Source organism: Giardia intestinalis, chromosome 1 (assembly GCF_000002435.2).
Source record: "Giardia intestinalis strain WB C6 chromosome 1, whole genome shotgun sequence".
Taxonomy (NCBI): domain Eukaryota; phylum Fornicata; order Diplomonadida; family Hexamitidae; genus Giardia; species Giardia duodenalis.
In genome coordinates this window covers 243210-261040 of record NC_051856.1, presented here as the reverse complement: position 1 = coordinate 261040, position 17831 = coordinate 243210, and the positions used below count along the sequence as shown (strand labels likewise).

Genomic DNA, 17831 nt, shown 5'->3' with positions numbered 1-17831 from the left:
GAAGCTATTCTATGTCTTTGACCGACCGCTCCATCAAGAACTCCCCTAAGTAACGAACGGGGTCATTGGGTCTGAGTTTAGACACCTCCACAAGTCCGTCAATTAAGTCTTTCATGACTGTTTGTGTAAGATACTTCCTGATTGGGATAGAAAGGTCTTTGATTCGACGCTCTTCGTTGCTGATAAGTTCCTCACGGATGTTGTAAAGATCTTGTTTTCGTTTCTCCTCTATTATCCTATGTTCCTCGGCCTTCCTCAGGAGGTTTTCTTCTAATAACTGGCGTCTAATGACTTCCTGTCGCTTTATAACCTCCTCTTGTTGCTTTCTCTCTTCCCTCGTTTTGCCGAATCCCCTGCTTGGACCAACAAAGCTCATTATAGCCTGACAAAGAGTTTCAAAGGAAGTGTACCTCGACGAGTTAAAGTACGGAGAGAATATATTCGATACGCCATAAGGGACCTCTTTGATCGTTGTTAATGACTCAATAAGCCATGCAAATCCACGATGATGGTGCTCTGGTAGAGGGATGTCTTGGTAATTAATGGGGACCTTTGGTGCGTCTTTAAACGGCTTTGGTTTGGGAGTTGTACGCTTTCGACGGCCTGTTTCATCAAACTCCTCCTCCTCTTCAGTAGGCTCGTCTTCGGAGACCTCCTCGCCAGCCTCAATCTTTCGTTTCTTCTCTTCTTTCCGCAATTGGTTTTGTTTCATCTTCTCAAGCTTCTGCTGCCGCAATTGCTCATACTTCTCTTCGTCTTCAATGCCTAAATCATAATCATCTGGGTTAATCAAGGGAGGAGCCTTACGCTGCTCTCCATTTTCGTCCGTATAACTTCCCGAATGCGTATTCTCATCTTGTTCATTATCAACCGCTTGGTTGTCCTCTACTTCATCTGACTCAGAAGCGACCTTTTTTGGAATCTTTATAACGTCAAGATCCAAACGCGGATCAAGACCTACAAGATTAAAGTCTTCTATCCACGTATAGTTTGCCGAATCATATGGAACAATACCGGGCTCGCCCTTCTCTGCTAGCTTATTTATCTTTTTAATGCATTGCTTCTTTACGGCCTTTATCCATTGTCGTCGAACATGCTTAAGACGTTCGTGCTCCATTCGTCGATAAATATCCGCTGCAGCTTCTTCAGCCTTATGCCATGCTTCCACCTCTGCTTCATGTCGTGTGAGCTCAGTCGTATGGTAATGCTCAGTTGGGGGCTCTGGTTTTACCTTACGTTTACGCTTTTTCCTTCCTTCATCTTCCTCATTTGCTTCTTCTGGTGTCTCAGTATCTTCTACCAGGCTTTTCTTCTTTCGCTCTCCGTTAACCTCGACGCAATATTCACAGAAGCGCTCAATAATTGCCAGAGCAGACAGCTCGTCCTGAGATGCACCGTATCTATCCAGCTTTGGCAAGTCGATAATGTACTCTGGCCATGGAATGCGTATTCCATCAGGGTGTTCAATAGAAACGTTACTATCATAAAAGTCGAGACTATTCCTAGGACCTTCCTTGAGGTGCTCCCTTCCTACTCTTCCTCGTGTAAAGGGGTGTGCAGGAGCAGTGTATGGGAGCAATATGCGCTCACGTATCTTTTCTATTCTATCACTTTCATCCACCTCTACATCCTCCTCTTCCAACTCCTCTTCCCCGTCACTATTTTCCTCTTCAGGCTCAACGTCTTCCCCTTCACCTTCTTCATGCTTGACTGACTTAGGCGGTAGAAGACCCACATCTGCATACTCTTTATATTTATCTATAATCGCCGGGCGACCAAACACATCTTCAGGCAACATCCCTAGAGGAAGACCAATTAAGATCCAGCCATACTGACGGGTACGATAATCCATTGCCAGATCGTGGAAAAGATTAGATAATGTAGACAGTGTATAGGACATTCCGTCGATAATCTTTATCCGTGACGTAGAGATGACCTCATCTTTTGTTAATTTTCCCGTGGATATCTTATCAGCAAGATCCTTAACATATGCAGAGCTGGTACGACGATCATCTCTGCTATCCAAGCTCAGGTACTTTGTGAGCACCATTGCAAGCTTGTCAGCAAGCTCCATGGACGTATCAGGGTCTTTCTGAATGAATATTCGAACAGGCTTGAGCCCCCATGCGGCAAGAAACTCAGAGTACGACAGCTCAATGTTATCAATAAATCCAGACCTAGCAAACAGAGGAAACTTCCCTCCTAGTAAGTCGTTGGAGGCGAATCCCAAAATCATCGGAGAATCAACCGTTAATTCTAGGATAGAGTCACCAAGCCGTGTCTCTTCTTTATCGACTTCTCTAATATAGTTTGGCAAAGATTGTGGAGCATCACGAATCTTAACATATTCTCTGAAAGTCTGCTTGGTAAGAGGCTTAGGTTTTGTAGTTCGAAGGCGCTCATCCATGTCCTTTGCAAGTTTATCTCGAAGAGGATCAGGTAAAAGCAACTTTTGACCCATGGCCTCTGCCAGCTGCTTGGACGTGCATATTTGCCGTTCAACTGCGAACACATACGGCTGTTCCTTGTCTGGACACACATCTATGACAAGGCTGTGGACAAGAAGTGCAAGGTCTAAGGCATAAACTGTTGGAATTGAACGTGTATGCCCCCCAAAGTAAAGTGGTATCTGAGTGAGCTTTCCCTCGTATATGCTCCTATAAAGGGGGACTAAAGATGTTTCTCCGTAACCATAAATTAGCCCCGGGATAACTATAGCGCCCTCTAGATTTTCTCTGCTTGAGAGGCGTTTGGCAATATCCTTTTCTGTAGTCAGGAGGATCCGAAAATCCGGATGAGGACGACGACGCTCGTGATCAGATTCAGAGATACCATATTTCTTGAGCTGAAGCAACCGCTCTTCACGTTCTTCAGAGTTCTCTTCTACCGGCTCCTCCGATTCGCTCCACTCCTCCTCGTACTCATACTCTTCTTCTGGCTCTGCATCATCTGGCTCCTGAAGCTCCTCGTCTGGTCCCTGCTCTATCCTATCCTCGTGTTCAGATTCTTCTACTGGCATTTCTAGAGGCTTCTTTTTAGGAACCCTTTTACGCACTATTCGAAAGCGTCGCCGTTTGGTGGTGTCTTCTACGACTTCATTATCCTCGTTATCTCCGTTATCCTCGTCTTCCTCGCCACTCTCTTCCTGATGGTCCTCGTTATCATCCTCAGGTACCGCTTCGTCGTCCTCATCATCGTATTCTTCTTCTACTTCTTCATATTCATACTCTTCTTCCGGCTCCTCAGGATTCTCTTGCTCCTCTTGCTCTTCTTGTTCTTCTTCTTCACGGGCACGACGTTCTTCCTCCTCTCTCTTCTTTATCTTATTGAGCACCCAAAAGGGAGCCTTTTTATGGGCAGCTCGATATAGCTCAACCACCTCATCGGGTTCAAGCTCCTTCTCATCTGGAAGGTCTTCTTCCAAAACCGACTCCTCTTTGTCTTCCAGCTGTCGCGGAGGTAACTCTGTACGGCACCATGTCAAAAATGAAGAAAGGCAGATGAACTTCCGCTTGTTTGGAGATAGAGCAACTAGCTCTAGTGCTGCTATAGCTTCATCGGGGGCCAAAAGGTCATATATTATCGCTGCGCAGGATAAAATCCCGCGCGCAAATGCTTCCGAATCCTGTGAGCGAGAAGGTATAATTTCAGTTGCATCGCATGGAGTAGGAAGGGCTGCGTCCGAATCCAGAATGGTGCCATAGACCTCCCACCCAAAGGCTCGAAAAACTTGCGAGCATGCTCTGGCTGGTGCCGTGTCTAAGTGTGAGATAAACACTCGCTTACTGGCCATTTCTGTCTTAAGTTTTTTAATTTCTGATCTTTAGATTTTAAGCCCTTAGAAATAGAAATAAAAGCGCAGCTTAAGCATGATAGACATAGGGGCGAATTTACTTGACGATGTTTATTCTGGAGTCTACAATGGATCTCAGAAACATCGGCGAGATCTTGGAGATGTGTTAGAGAGAGCCAGGGTGTATGGCGTTCAACACATGATTGTGACTTGTGGCAATCTAGAAGAGTACAATGCTGCAGCAACTCTCATGAACAAGTGGCCACTACTCTCATGCACCATAGGGTATCACCCTACTCGTGCCGCAGAACTGGTGACTGAAGATCTTTCTCCAAAGCCATCGCTGGAGGTTTTAAAACAGCTGGTTTGCGGTGGCAATCTCCCAGTTTATGTCCGCGCATATGGAGAGCTAGGATTAGACTATGCTCGTCTGCATTTTGCCGGTAAGGAGATTCAAAAGCTGGCATTCAGGCTCCAATTGGATATCTTTAGCAAACAGCCATCACTACCTCTCTTCTTGCATTGCAGGGACGCAGGAACTGATTTCCTAGAAATATTAGCGGACTATAAACAGAAGGAGCCCCGGCTAAAAGGCGTAGTGCATAGCTTTGATGGAGATCTGGATCTGTGCAACCGTATCCTGGCCCTTGGATTTGATATTGGGATCAACGGGTGTTCTCTCAAAACCGCTGATAATTTGTCGGTTGTGAGAAACATTCCTTTGAGTAGAATACACTTGGAAACAGATTGCCCTTGGTGCGAAGTCAAGCCGACGCATGCTAGCTATTCTCATTTATCTGGATTAACCAAGGAGCATTTTAGGCAAGTAGTTAAGTCCTGCAATTATGATAAGAAATGTGGTGATTGTGCTCTGCAGTGTCCATGCTTTGTTAAAGGCCGAACAGAGCCTGCCCACATCAACGCAGTTGCGGAGGTTCTCGCAGCAATCACGACTCATCCCTTCGAAAACTGTTCTCCTAATCCCCTATCGCTCTCGGAGAAAACATCGGTTGTGAGAAGAATAACAGCAGAAAACTCCAGAAGACTATTTAATTTAGAGGATGTTGTGACACCTGCGTATAATAACGTATTAGAATGAGCCTCCATCGTGGATTGGTTTCTCTTTCGATCGGTATCTCGTTATCAATGTGTCTAGCATGAAGAGCCTAGACATCGGATGAGGTGTTCACAAAACTGCTTCCTTGCTTTGTGTTATAAAGCAGAAATTTACAGATCAATTACTGTGACAGCGAGTGCTTATGCACAGGGGAAAAATGTCAATGGTGAGAACCTCAATCTATTATCGATGTACTTCTTTTTATAGTCGAGCATTTCTGCTCTAATAGAGTGCTTCATTTTGTGTAGTTCCTTATCCCTTTAGGATAATAAAGTTTCCCTCAACAGCTCTTTTAATTAATACCAATCTTTACACAGTTAGAATTAGAAGAGAGCGTGACCGATGAAAACCGTTGCACTTACTCCTGCTGTAAAAGCCTAATGCTTACCCTAGGGTATTTGTATGAAGCATAGATAATGAGCTTGGTAGCACCACCTTTAATGTCACTCTTTCAGAGACTATTCAAGTCTGAGTAAAGAGGATGCAACTTGGCAATTTGGACCGCGAAAGGCTGGAGAGTCTCAAGTCAGAACTGACTACCTCTTCCGACTAGGAAGTACAGAGCATCACCTACCGCTTGGTTGAAGTGGACGAACCAGGATGTACCAATACCATCTCTAATATTCAGCTCTGTACCACTCCATGAGCATCACGATCGCTGTGTCCCCCACGATGGTCACTCGGGCAGTCTGCCAGGTGCAGGATACGATAGCTATGGGTGTCAAGGGCCACAAGCGCCAGTTGGGTTAATGTAGCAATGGATGCACTCATTGTCTATGTATACACTTATGCCTTCCCACAGCAAGGAAAGCCAGTGCTGGGCTTCCTCAGTCATGCTTGCTGAGGACGGATGCTGCATTAACGGGTCTCCGGTGTAGCTTGAGGATGTGCCCTCGCTTCCGTTGGCCGCTGTGCTCCACTGAATTCCGTGACATGAAGCAGGATCCCGTGCGCCTCTTAATGCAAACCAGAGCGGTGCTGTGCCAGCTCCTGGCCTCAATGTTGGTAGGAATTGGTTTGATTTTTGCAGTCGCACTGGCTGATGCATGCAGTCCATCGATCGATGGTTGCGCTGAATGCGATTCAACTGGGAAAAAATGCACCAAATGCGACCCCAACGACCCCAGCAACAAGAAGTACCTGAAGGACGGGGCCTGCGTCACGGACGCCGAGTGCACGGGGGCCCACGACCACTACGCCGACAGCACCGACCCCACGGCCCTGGTGTGCAAGGCCTGCGGTAAAAATGAAAAGCCTAATACTGCAGGAAATGCATGCTTCGTTTGCCCCGACCCTAACTGCAGAAGGTGCAACGAGGCAAACAAGTGCGCGGACTGCGCCACAGGAAAGCCACAGGCAGACGGCACCTGCCCCGCCGCCACGCCGGGGTGCCACTCCAGCTGCAAGGAGTGCGTCAGCGGCGCCAATACGAGTGAAGACGATAAGTGCCTTAGCTGCAGCGGAGACAACTATCTGAAGGTGACGAATGCTGCTGCCCGCTCGGGGGTGTGCGTATCGGCCTCTGCCTGTACATCTGATAAGACGCACTTCGCCAAGGAGGTCACGGACTCTAATGGCTCGAAGAAGATGTGCCTCTCATGCAGCGACGCAACACACGGCATCGCGGACTGCAAAAAGTGCTCCTCCACGGCTTCCTCTGCACAAACAGAGCTGGCCCTTGTTTGCTCAGATTGCGGTATCAAGTGGCTCAGCCCCCTGGGGAACGCGTGCTTAGAAAAGTGCCCTGCTGGAACCTATTCTGACCGTAGTGCTGATGGCATTAGTGTCTGTGCCTCCTGCCATAGCACATGTGCAGAGTGCAATGGTAATGCAGAAGCCACATCGTGTACGGCCTGCTATCCCGGGTCTGTGCTGAGCAAGGGCAACGGTGGAGCCACCGGCACATGCATCCCAGAGTGCACGGGAAGGTACGCAGAGAACTGCGAGGCTGGCCAGTGCACGGCCGTCGTTGGGGGCTCGAAGTACTGCAGCAAGTGCAAGGCCGGATTCGCCCCGGTGGACGGCGTCTGTGTGCCAATAACTCAGAGGACAATTGCAGGATGCAATCCGGGGCAGGATGGAACGTGCACTTCTTGTAAGGATGCGTACTTTAAGGAATCGGGCGGATGCTATCAGTCGACAACGTACCCAGGTGACAAGCTATGCACCACAGCTTCGCAAGGAAAGTGCACAACATGCGCCAATGGGCAAGCAGCAGATAACCAAGGCTCCTGCCCAGCGTGTCCGGACGGGTGCTCAAAATGTACAGCAGGTTCTTCTCCACAGCAGTGTTCGGAGTGCTTCCCCGGATACTATCTTGACGCTGGAAAAGGATGTAAAAAGTGTTCTGAAACAAGCGGTAACATTCAGGGTATACCTAATTGCGTAAGCTGTGCCCCTCCAACTGGTGGCAATGGTGGCCCTGTCACCTGCTATATCAAAACAGACGGCGCTAACAATGGCGGAAGCACGAACAAGAGCGGGCTCTCCACGGGCGCCATCGCTGGCATCTCCGTCGCAGCCATCGTCGTCGTCGGAGGGCTCGTCGGCTTCCTCTGCTGGTGGTTCATCTGCAGAGGCAAAGCGTAGATGTACTTAGGTAGTAAATGTGTCGGCTAATATCCATCCGCCCTCCGAGGCCTCGTCGCAGCTCTGCCCTGTAGTATGCGCCAGGGGAGCAGCCGGCCGTCTGGGTGCCGTGTTTGCCAACTGGTTCTCGAGCTCGCGGCTGCCCGGATCCAAGAGGCCCGTGCCGTCTGAGAGTGGCGCGACCGCCGCCCTCTGCCCCAGCCTTCTCCGCCCGGTGTCCTCGACAGGAAGCGGGCGGCCGGGCTAGGGTTCTTGCGCTATCGTTAGCCGCCACTAGATCCTCTCCTGTGCGGTGCACCAGAGCTGGGCCGCCTGCTGTGCACTTAGAGGCCGCACGGATAGCCCGCCCAATCCTGGCCCTCTGAGGGCGGGTGGTTGTGACAGCAGGCAGGGGCTCCCCTCTACTCCTGCAGAGGGACGACCAGGAGCCCGGTGCGGTCATCGGTGCCTGGGCCTGTGTCTCGTGCAGCGCGGGCTGGAGAGCAGACACAGCCCCCGACCAGAGCCCGGCCGCCACAACTGCGATCACCTCATCCACCACCGAAGTAGCTCACTGGAAGCTTAGGGGCACATACAGACACCGCCCCCCGGTCTCCACCAGGAGCTCCTCCAGCCCTCACCGCCCCATACCCCTGCCTCACCAACCAGCCGGCCCGCTACGGGACCCAGGTGACCGCGACTGTGGGAGCGCGGCCCGGGCCACAGCTGACCGGACACCGAGGAGCGGCCAGCGGAGAGCCCGATGGCAGCCCCTGACAGACGGAAGCATCCAAAAAGACGGCGACCCGAGCTTCACCCACCACGAAGGAAGACCAAGGAGAGGCGCCACGGGTAGACCAGAGAGTCCGCGAGAAGGCCAGGGCCCTGGACGCACACACCCACGGAGCGACCGAGGAAGGCGCCGGGCTCCTCGTGTGCCGATAGCGGGGATCCCCTTGCTGCGCCGTCCGCGGCCAGCACTCGTCTCCGGGCACGGCCAAAGGAGCGCGGCTTGTCTGGGAGCTCTCCGGGCCGCATCTAGGCAGGCGCAGCGGCGCAGCACACCAAGGATGTTCTCTGCTATTGTTGGAATAAGGGGGTAAAATCTGCAATCGACAGTCGTCATCAGTTTTATTTTCCGTGACGACTACTTTTGAAGAATACTCTTAGTCTGCATCTATAGAACACGTCTCTTCATGAGATCTGCAACACTCAGCAAACAATGGGCTAGCTGCACAGCTGTTGGATGCCTTGCTGTAACCGGGCGAGAGGAAGCAAGACAGGCAAAGATAACAAAAGAGATGCACACGCCCGGCACACAGACCCAGAAAAGCAGGTTTACTCGCTGACTGTGGCCAGACCTATGGGTGAGGACCAAGTAATCTAGATTATCAAAAGCAATCGATGGGTAAAATGGATCTTTTGCATTAACTAATCAGTCGATCTGTCCATACGCTAATCTCAGACGGGAAATATCTTAACATAAACGCTATATAGAGTAACCAGAGAGCGTGGTATGCAATAAGGAACTACCAGACGTATCATTTATCTCTTTTATCAGAAACTGGGAAAATTCATCGCCATATTGTAAATTAAGCATCCTAATAGAAGCTTGAAGAGCTGTAAATTTAAACGATGACGAAGAATGCTGGAAAGTAGGAACTTCTCCAAAAATTTGCCGAGGTAGGAAATTAAAGAAGTTTTCAAAATGGGTAGTGAGAAATCCTTCATACAAAGGAAGCTTATTATTACCTGCTATATTACTAAATCGTGTAAATTGGGAATTGAGACCTGAGAATATAGGCTGAAGAATGTCTATTTCGATGCCGCTATTGCAAATACTGGAAAAGTCCAATTGCGGTGCCGTAACAACGGGGGAATGTGACATCTTGCATAAGGAATACGCCCAGGCAAAGTTTGGAACAACTACAGATAGGAATGTGGGATCCTTTTGCGTCAATGTGACAAAGATCTTACTAAGACAGCAAACTAAGTGGGCCATCCATGCACGTAAGGGAATAAATGGATTGCCCTCATTATCTGCTATAGACCACGCCGAAATGAAGATCATTATTTTCAAGTTGTGAGGTGCGATAGTGCTGAGGAGATTCTCCGCCATACCGTGAATGTCAGTAATTTGCAAAAGGGTGAAGAAGGCCATAGAGATGGACACGAGCATACAACGCTTAAGATCAGGTGTCAGGTTGTGTGTCATGAGCCCTTGACACACAGTAGGAAGGTTAGAAACAAGCTCAATTAATTTTTGTGTGCTATGCTGCAATACGGTTAGACAAACATTGTTCGATTCCAAGGCCACCAGACTCATAACGCGAGTCAGGATAAAACAACCTACACTAAGTAATATTGCACTGTTCATAGGAGACAACAGTTTGTTGATAAGCGTAAAGAATGGCGTATATATCTCATTCAATTTCTCAATTTGCTGCTCTGGCGTGCCCTGAGTAACACTATTCTTGTAAGCCATATGGAAACGCTGGGTTTGAATGATTAAGTATGGAAGTGCCTCTGCAAGCATATCCTCCACATGACTTGCATTACTAAAAATAAAATCCCCTGGTGTTTGATAAAAGCTGTCCAGGTAGTGGATTAGTAGTTCGATAAGGTCTGTCCGCCAAGGGCCATAAGAATAATCATAAGCATTCTGGGACGAAGAACTAAGAGAAGACGATTTTCGTAAAAGACAGTTGAGAAGCTGGAAGCATCCTTGAGACGCCCTAATATCTTTCTGTAAAAACCCAACTACAAAAGAGCAGACACATTCTTCAAGGCTTATCGAGACAGTGTCCACGTTGGTAACAACCAAATTGACTGTTTCGCAAATCATTTCGGCAGTTTTTCGTAGCTTTGGATCCATCCTATTGTAATTGGAGAAGACATTCTGGATTACAGGCAATCTTAGGAACATAGAGAGAACTTCGGCCCCAACATCAGGTCCCAGTCCGGGAAACGCGACCCGACAGAAGGTGACCATGCCGCCAGCTGCACTGTTTTCCTGAGAGGTAGCAATTAACTCCAATGATCGTAGAAGTAGGTGCCGTTGATTGACTCTGTTGATCAAGTCGTGCCTTACGCAGCGCGCCATTATACCACTTAGCATACGGCACTGGAAGAATGATGTAGTAGGAAGTAAATACAAACAGCCAAGAATATAAACTAGCTGAGCCTTGAAGTCGAGTCCTGCCTTGATAGCATCGATCCCTTGCGCAACTGTTTTTTGCAAAAGAGCTTCTATATCACCTGTATATTCCGTATCAATCTCGTTAAAATCCGATATGTAACTATTCTCCTCGGTAGTAATACTAATTATAAGCTTGGAGAGCTCTTCAAACACAATAGGGTTAAGCTTGGTGTAATTAATAAGAGAAGCAAATATGACCATTCCCTTGTAGTTGGTGTCGTCGTCAGAAAGCCCCCTACGGAGAAGGATGATCCCAACGAAGAAGTTAACTTGGCCCTCGGGCGTATCCAAGAAAGCAGTATCATTATTAATTATTGAATTTAGCCGCATATGCATGTCTGCATTTACGAGTTCCAAGAGCTCTCTGGAAGTTGCTGTTAGACTGGAAAGAAAATCTAGACACGGCTTTAAGCAGTCAATTACTAAAAGGTCATTTTCCTCAAACTGTCCTAGACGCAAGTCACCCGCGTTATAGAGCATGGCTATAATTGCCTGAATAATATCTTTCCCATTGCTTACGAGAAGATTGTATGCTTTCGGATTATATGGGACTCCTCGATTGGTCTCAATTAATCTACAGGACAAGCGGAAAAGACTATCTAATGAAGAGTGGTCTTCCCAAAGATCATAGTCGGGGCAAAGACAAAACTGACCTAACAATAACTTCCCGATACGCTCCTCGTTCTCATTCCAAACGAGCAAGTAGCTCTGCTCTGTTTCTGGTGAAATACATCGTCCAACCAATCTGGCCGTGATGGACAATTGTATAAGTATTTGCAATGCATAATCCTTTGCATTACGAACTTCCGGGCCTGCAATACCGATCCCTATTTTTTCTAGGAGCTGACAAACTGTGCCAATCATTGATGAAAAAGACTTTAAGGAGGTCAGAGATTGCACTGTGCTGTATGTTAAAAATGAGTTCAAGCATGCAAAGACATGCTCTATAAATGGAGGAGTAACGTAGTTAGTGATTTCCCCCTCAATACTGCAAAGGTACTGAAGCAGCTGGTTGAGACAGCGATCAAAGAAGTCAACAGAAATCTTCAAATATATGTCCTTTAAGCTCTCTGAGGACATACAGGTTAACAAAATGGTTACCATCTGGATACAGACATCCGTTTTGCTAACAGACGAGTTATCGATAAGGCTAAAAATCAATTGATACAGATCCCCTGCGAAAACTGCAGGATTGATCGTGGGATGCAGATTAAAAGACATGTAAAAAAACTCTAAGATTGTCTTGAGAGATTCGAGCATCTGACGTACAACAATCAGGGCTCCGGAGTCAGCCGCCTCAACTACAGTCTGCACTATTTTAAGAGAGATGTTGACTAACATCTGGCCATCCAGCTTCTGTACCTTCGTAGCGATATCATTAGAAAACTGAATGGCTGCAGCAGACCGAATTTTGGAGGAAACCTGGGGATTAGCCGAAACAAGAAACGAGATGCCGAGAAAATCGTTATTACGTCTATGTAAGAGAATTTGCTCTGTTGCACTGGAAACCATCTCTTGGCTATTCGACAGAGTCTGTTCCAGTAATGTAACAAGAAGCTGCTCGGTAAGACTCATTTTATTTTTGAATTTTTCCTGCACCCGGCTCAGGGAAATGGTTACCACGAAATAATTTACTGATACTATCTTTGCAAGAAGTTAATGATCCTCTGAGCGGACAAAGAAGTGTCTACGCGAATGGCTATCTGAATCCTCTTGGAACAGAGACCCGTTACTACAAAGCTCCTCTCCTAATCCTCTGTCTTCCCTACGTGGAGGCTTATTAGGAAGTGTGCAAGGAGAGTTAATTGTCTCTGGAAGGCAATGCTGACCGCAACGAGAGCAGGTCATGTCCCACGCGGCCAATTCGAAGGCATATTGTTCCACGAGAGCTTTCCAGTGATGGATTTCTTGCTCTGCTTCTGATAACAGTGTACTTAGATTGTTCTGACACGCGGTGCACTTCGATGTAATCCCATCTGGGATATTCAATTTGGATATACACGGATCTCCACTGGCTTCTCGGATCTCTCTAGAGATACCTACAGTAGACTCGCGAGGAAGGTCGGTAGGCCTAATGCTCTCCTCAGTAACAGAGATTGCATCACATAATTTGCGTGCAAGTATAGATCGGACACTCTCACTGATCGTTCCTGCTTGGGAAAGAAGGACTATAGGGTTTTTTCTATGATGGTCGACTGCGACATAGTGCTCGACGTCATCTATCTGCTTCATCATACTTTTGACGGTCGTTAAATCACTCTGACAGAGGGCTAACTTTTCCTTCTCTGAACGAGCAAGTCTAGCTAGCACACCCTCGTAATGCTCACGGACCTGGGCTTCTATCTCCCCAGCAGCAGTGCGGACTTTGTGCATGAGTCCTTCTATGCGTACAACTTCATGCTGTAGAGTTTCATAGCGCTGCCTAAGGGGACCGTTAACAAGACTCAGAAGTCCCCTAGTCGTTTTCTGAATAGCGTCATCTAACGTATCAACAAAATGAGGAGATATTTGGTGCAATCCTTCATCTAGACAAACTTTGCAGAGAAATGTGTTACAGTGTAGACAAAAATGGGAAATCTGTTGGTCTGCGTGGAACCTGCAGGCCTTCCGACGGAGAGCAGCCTCTTCGAAGGAACGCCTATCATGCTTGGATAGTGCTAAGGGTGCGTGCACCATACGATCGCATGTTTGGCACAAGAGAAGGTCACATGCTAAACAATACATTCCTGATGGTGATGCGCTCAGTGAGCAGTTTTCACATGCAGGACCAGATTCGCTTTTAGAATCGGTAGCCGCTTGGTGGACCAGCGTCCCTGAGGCATTGTCAGACTGCTGTTTTTCTGAAGCGGCTTCAGAACTGCTTCGATGCCGGTGCCGGTGGCGGCGCTCTTTAGTAGATTCGTCGTGACCTTTGCTGTGCGAATGTCTAGAGGTTTCATGGGGCATCCCTCTCTTTCATTTTCAATTCGTATAATTTCAGGTCAAAAATTGATCAAATTCTCATGTCTTCGACTCTTAGACCGCTGTTGACGATGGACCTCGCAACCGCTCCAGACAATATCCCGGAGTTGAAGAAACTACTGAAGTCTTTCCAGGATGCGCTCCGAAGACTTTATACAGAACATTCCTGCTGCGAAACGAAGCAAAGGGAGATGACATCGATGCTTGACACCAGCAATCGATCCCTCCAGAAGGCTGAAACAGAGATCAAGAGCATGCGAGACGAAATTGCAAAGATGAGCATGGCCCAAGAGGCTATAGAGGAGTCTGAGATGAACGCGACTAAGTTCATGTTGGAGCAAGGAGTCCCGATGGGTGTGATGGTTTCTTCGCCTACTTCTACTCCAAATAGCCATGGGCCGGCTGTTGGACTCTCTGCGGCAGCGTTTGGATCACTGAGTGACAATTCTGCATTCAGCAGGCCTCCTATGCCCATGCCTGATACGGCTAATGCTGGAGCTCCGGCTTCTGCCATCATTGGCAGCCTTACTAAGATGGGCTCTTTAGTAGGCTCTTTATCGGGTCGATCGAGCTTCAGTGGTGGCATCCCCATGCCACAATCCAATGCAGTACAGCAGAATCCGTTTGCGCCACCAGGTTCTCTTACTAGCAGACCAGCCTTTGGGTCAATGGTCCCAACGTCCAACTCTAGCATGACTTCTCCTGTAACCGAAGGCTTTGTCTCGGGGTCACTGACCCTTAAGAGTAGGCAAAGTACTATGCCGTCGAACATGCAAGCTGCTGCTCCGCAGGCAATGTGCCCTATGCATGTTGCAGGCGGTCGACACGCCGATGTTGAGGGAAGTGAGGACAGTGACACACCTCGTGTGCGCATCAAACACTCCCGCGACGACTAAGGCTTTTTGTTATGAATGGAACTCTTTACTCCTCGGTTACTGCAGCCTAATGAACAGTATATCATGGGACTTATATCCTGCATGATATACCCGTTTTAGCGCTAAGTAAATTGATACACTACATGTGATGTGCTGCTGTTTATGTGTTCACAGTTGATTCTACGGTGGTTGCTACAGGAACTTCTCTAAGAATTCCATGGATGCACTGTCGAAGCTCAAAGCCCTACAAGGTCATGCATTTGAGGGCGAAATGAGCCGCATGGAAAAGGGCTCGGTTTACATTGTGAACCAGAGGCACGAGATCCTCCCAAATGACTTTGGTACTGCACAAGGATCAACAGCTGTTGAGCCACCGGTGCCCACACTCTCATTAGAGAAGCCCAAAGAGAAAAAAGGGAAACGAGGAAAGGTTGGATTTCATCAACCCTCTAATGAGTTGGCACTAGAACCATCCAGGGTACCAGTCACCATGGCCCAGGAGGCGGGGGAATGTGATAGCCTACCGTCGCTCACCAATAGTATCGCTAGTCCCTCAACACACTCGGTGGTGTATCGCAAGAACAATTCGCAAACTCCTGGAATAGCTTCAGGAGGTGTACAGCGAGCTAAGCTAGCTGAAGGTGCAACGTCAACTGGTATACCCACAACAGGTTTAACACTAGAGCCCACTGCACTCCCCTTGGCAACCGACGGCATCGCGCCAACACCTTACAAGGCATCAATAGGAACGCCGTATGGCTATGACATAAACCTCTCCATTGCAAGCAACTACAAGCAGATATTAGATATAAAAGATGATATGATTCACACAGTACTGAAGAAAATCAAGAACCACTTTGTGGACCTGGACGTAAGGAAGGTCCAAGCAACTGTCTTTATCAATAGCGTCAATTCTCAGGTGAATGACTACCATAAGGCGGCGTTTGGGCCGGATTTAATATCTTCGTGGCCTCACTACTTGTGGATTGCACTTTGGGGCATTCTTATAGGAACCGCAATAACCTTACTGATTGTCTTAGGTGGAATGAAGATAGCGTTTCAAGTGATGACTGTCCTATTTTACATATTCATTTCCTTAGAATATATTCTGATGTTCGTTGCTATGAAACTAGGTCAATATGCGCCTCTGCCAAAGCTTAACGAAGAGGATAATGCAAGCGATCAGATAACTCCTGGAAAGATAGCATTGATCATTCCGCTTGGCTGGGGTATCAAGGGACTAACACAGGAACAAAAGGTAAGGAAAAGGGCTGGAAAACTGGAAGTTCTCACCAATACGCTTCAGGGCGCCTTGAATGTTTTCCACCCAACGGATGTCTTTGTAATCCATAACTCATCAGACCAGGAACTTCCAGATAGTGTTGTGATGGAGTGCTGCGAAGGACGCGCAGTCTACGTGCCCCTAGCCATCGGGAGCAAATCTTGCTCTGCATATTATGGCTCTATCCTTAGCTCCTGGCTTGGATTTGAGTATTGCATTGTTATGGACGACGACACCGTCTTGCCCAGAGAATTGGCTCCCGTGCTTTCCGGAGAACTAACATGTGATGCATACGCTATTGCAATCGCAGCAACTTACAATGAAACGGGGCCAGGGGGACAGCCAACCAACTTAAGCAAAACAAGCAAAATGATAGTTGGCCTTCAAGATATCGAGTACAAGTTGTCAGATCTGTCGAAGCTTACGCAATACAACTTCACCCACTCATCGTCGGTCCTTTCTCCACATGGGGCAATTAACCTCTGGAAAGCATCCCTATTGCACCATATTATGGCAGAGCACAATGGAATCTTTCATGGCGAGGACTATCAAATGGGATTGGCCATGCGCAAGCTATTTAGTACCAAACGCTGCGGATTTATTTCAAGTTGTATAGTGGCCACGGTTGCTCCAACCACATGGAAGGATCTGTATTATCAGCGCTTTACATCGTGGGATCTTGCAGCACAGCAATTTCTTTGGGGAGGCTTCTGCGCCAGTCCCAAAAGCGGGTTTTATGGGCAAGTGCTCTGCTGTCTTCCATGCACTGTGGACAACTTGTATCTCCGAATAGTTACACTTGAAGATGTCTGGACGGTACTCCAAGACTACTTCCGCTATCCTCTTTTAGTCTATCACATTGTTCTATCCATTGTTATTAGGCAATTTAACGTAGTGGTATTTCTGATGTACATACTTGTGTTTGTCGCACAGTGGATAATAGCAGCGTCACTAGAGTACATAAAGTTTAAGGAACGACCGGACCTACAGGTGAGAAAAGAGTCTAGATTAGTAGCCGTCCTTATGTTCCCTGTTTATCGATTTCTATTTAGCTTTGTTCGTGTCAATGCCCTTTTCCGCTTCTTCTTTAAGTTTGAATCTATCAAGAGGGCTGCAATCAGCATAAAGGAAATGAACTTACCTGTTCCTAAGCGTATCCCTCTCCTCTACCCTGGGCTAGAGAAGGCATCCAGTGATGGTGTCGAGATTGTCGGAAGCGCCGTTATTCGCAATAGGAAAGGGGTTGACGAAGGCTTGGTCCGGGAAATTCTCCAGATAGCCCTAAAGGAACAAAAGACACCTCGTTCGCGAGAATTCCTGGAGGCTGTTCATTCAAAAGGCGGAGGCATAGGTACGGTGTCATCAATACGTAGCGGACGTCTAAGTAAGACTGCGACCAGCGAGCTTCACTTAAAGCAGGCTAGCAGGCTTAACCTTACTCGACAGATCGGAGGCCCTCAACAAGATGGCTCGTACACCCCGTCATGTGCTCGCTCGGCTGCGGAGTATATAAAGCGATTCCCTGCGCGCACACCCCTCTCCGCTCAGCACTCGATGGTGCAAAGCAACCAAGGATCAAGCCGGCTGCAATCCGCCCTGGTAGAGGCAGGAGAGCCTACGGAACGATGGATAGGGTGGTGAGCAGGAGTTTACTCAACTCTCTAGAGCTCCATGTAGTTCTCCCAGCAGCCGTGGAGGTTGCAATAAGCAACAGCTAAAAGGCCCTTGTACTTCTCCAGGTCACAGACACGGAAGCTAGCAACAGGCTCTCCAAGACCCGGCCAAATCTGCTGGCAGCCCAGCTCCAAGGTGACGTTGCCCTCCTTAGTGATGCCAAAGAGGCGGATCGTCCCGATGTAGTGCTTCTCAGTCGCCGGGTGCATGACCGTAGCGCCGCACCTGATGTCAACGTGGTTCCCGCTGAGCTTCATCTCGGGGACGTGCTTCTCCTTGGTCCTCTCCTCGTCGGGCTTGTGAAGGCAGTTGCTCAGAGACATTTTTTTTCTCCCGCTGTAAAGAGCTAAAACTTGTGGTAG

General features: G+C 48.1%; 8 protein-coding genes across 8 annotated transcripts; 4 read left to right on the top strand and 4 right to left on the bottom strand.

Annotated features, from left to right (window-relative positions):
- Window positions 1–4: 4 nt before the first annotated feature.
- On the bottom strand, window positions 5–3793 carry GL50803_0095787 (Dpy-30 motif-containing protein; the record flags this gene model as incomplete). The annotated part of the gene is made up of 1 exon (XM_001704098.1): window positions 5–3793. One exon carries the CDS (start codon window positions 3791–3793, stop codon window positions 5–7), a length of 3789 nt encoding a protein of 1262 aa, XP_001704150.1.
- A 76-nt stretch (window positions 3794–3869) lies between these two features.
- GL50803_0095789 (Deoxyribonuclease, TatD family) lies at window positions 3870–4892 on the top strand (the record flags this gene model as incomplete). Its single annotated transcript, XM_001704099.1, has 1 exon — window positions 3870–4892. The coding sequence occupies one exon, from the start codon at window positions 3870–3872 to the stop codon at window positions 4890–4892; it is 1023 nt and encodes a 340-aa protein (XP_001704151.1).
- A 1017-nt stretch (window positions 4893–5909) lies between these two features.
- GL50803_0041227 (VSP) lies at window positions 5910–7499 on the top strand (the record flags this gene model as incomplete). Its single annotated transcript, XM_038046097.1, has 1 exon — window positions 5910–7499. One exon carries the CDS (start codon window positions 5910–5912, stop codon window positions 7497–7499), a length of 1590 nt encoding a protein of 529 aa, XP_037901553.1.
- Window positions 7500–8967: 1468 nt separating this feature from the next.
- On the bottom strand, window positions 8968–12252 carry GL50803_0061554 (uncharacterized protein; the record flags this gene model as incomplete). Its single annotated transcript, XM_038046280.1, has 1 exon — window positions 8968–12252. One exon carries the CDS (start codon window positions 12250–12252, stop codon window positions 8968–8970), a length of 3285 nt encoding a protein of 1094 aa, XP_037901552.1.
- Window positions 12253–12333: 81 nt separating this feature from the next.
- GL50803_003539 (uncharacterized protein) lies at window positions 12334–13623 on the bottom strand (the record flags this gene model as incomplete). Its single annotated transcript, XM_038046079.1, has 1 exon — window positions 12334–13623. One exon carries the CDS (start codon window positions 13621–13623, stop codon window positions 12334–12336), a length of 1290 nt encoding a protein of 429 aa, XP_037901551.1.
- A 56-nt stretch (window positions 13624–13679) lies between these two features.
- GL50803_003538 (uncharacterized protein) lies at window positions 13680–14534 on the top strand (the record flags this gene model as incomplete). Its single annotated transcript, XM_001704154.1, has 1 exon — window positions 13680–14534. One exon carries the CDS (start codon window positions 13680–13682, stop codon window positions 14532–14534), a length of 855 nt encoding a protein of 284 aa, XP_001704206.1.
- Window positions 14535–14730: 196 nt separating this feature from the next.
- GL50803_00102322 (putative Glycosyltransferase) lies at window positions 14731–17436 on the top strand (the record flags this gene model as incomplete). Its single annotated transcript, XM_001704155.1, has 1 exon — window positions 14731–17436. The coding sequence occupies one exon, from the start codon at window positions 14731–14733 to the stop codon at window positions 17434–17436; it is 2706 nt and encodes a 901-aa protein (XP_001704207.1).
- A 20-nt stretch (window positions 17437–17456) lies between these two features.
- Window positions 17457–17792, bottom strand: GL50803_0061550 (Superoxide reductase (Desulfoferredoxin); the record flags this gene model as incomplete). The annotated part of the gene is made up of 1 exon (XM_038046279.1): window positions 17457–17792. One exon carries the CDS (start codon window positions 17790–17792, stop codon window positions 17457–17459), a length of 336 nt encoding a protein of 111 aa, XP_037901550.1.
- Window positions 17793–17831: the final 39 nt, after the last annotated feature.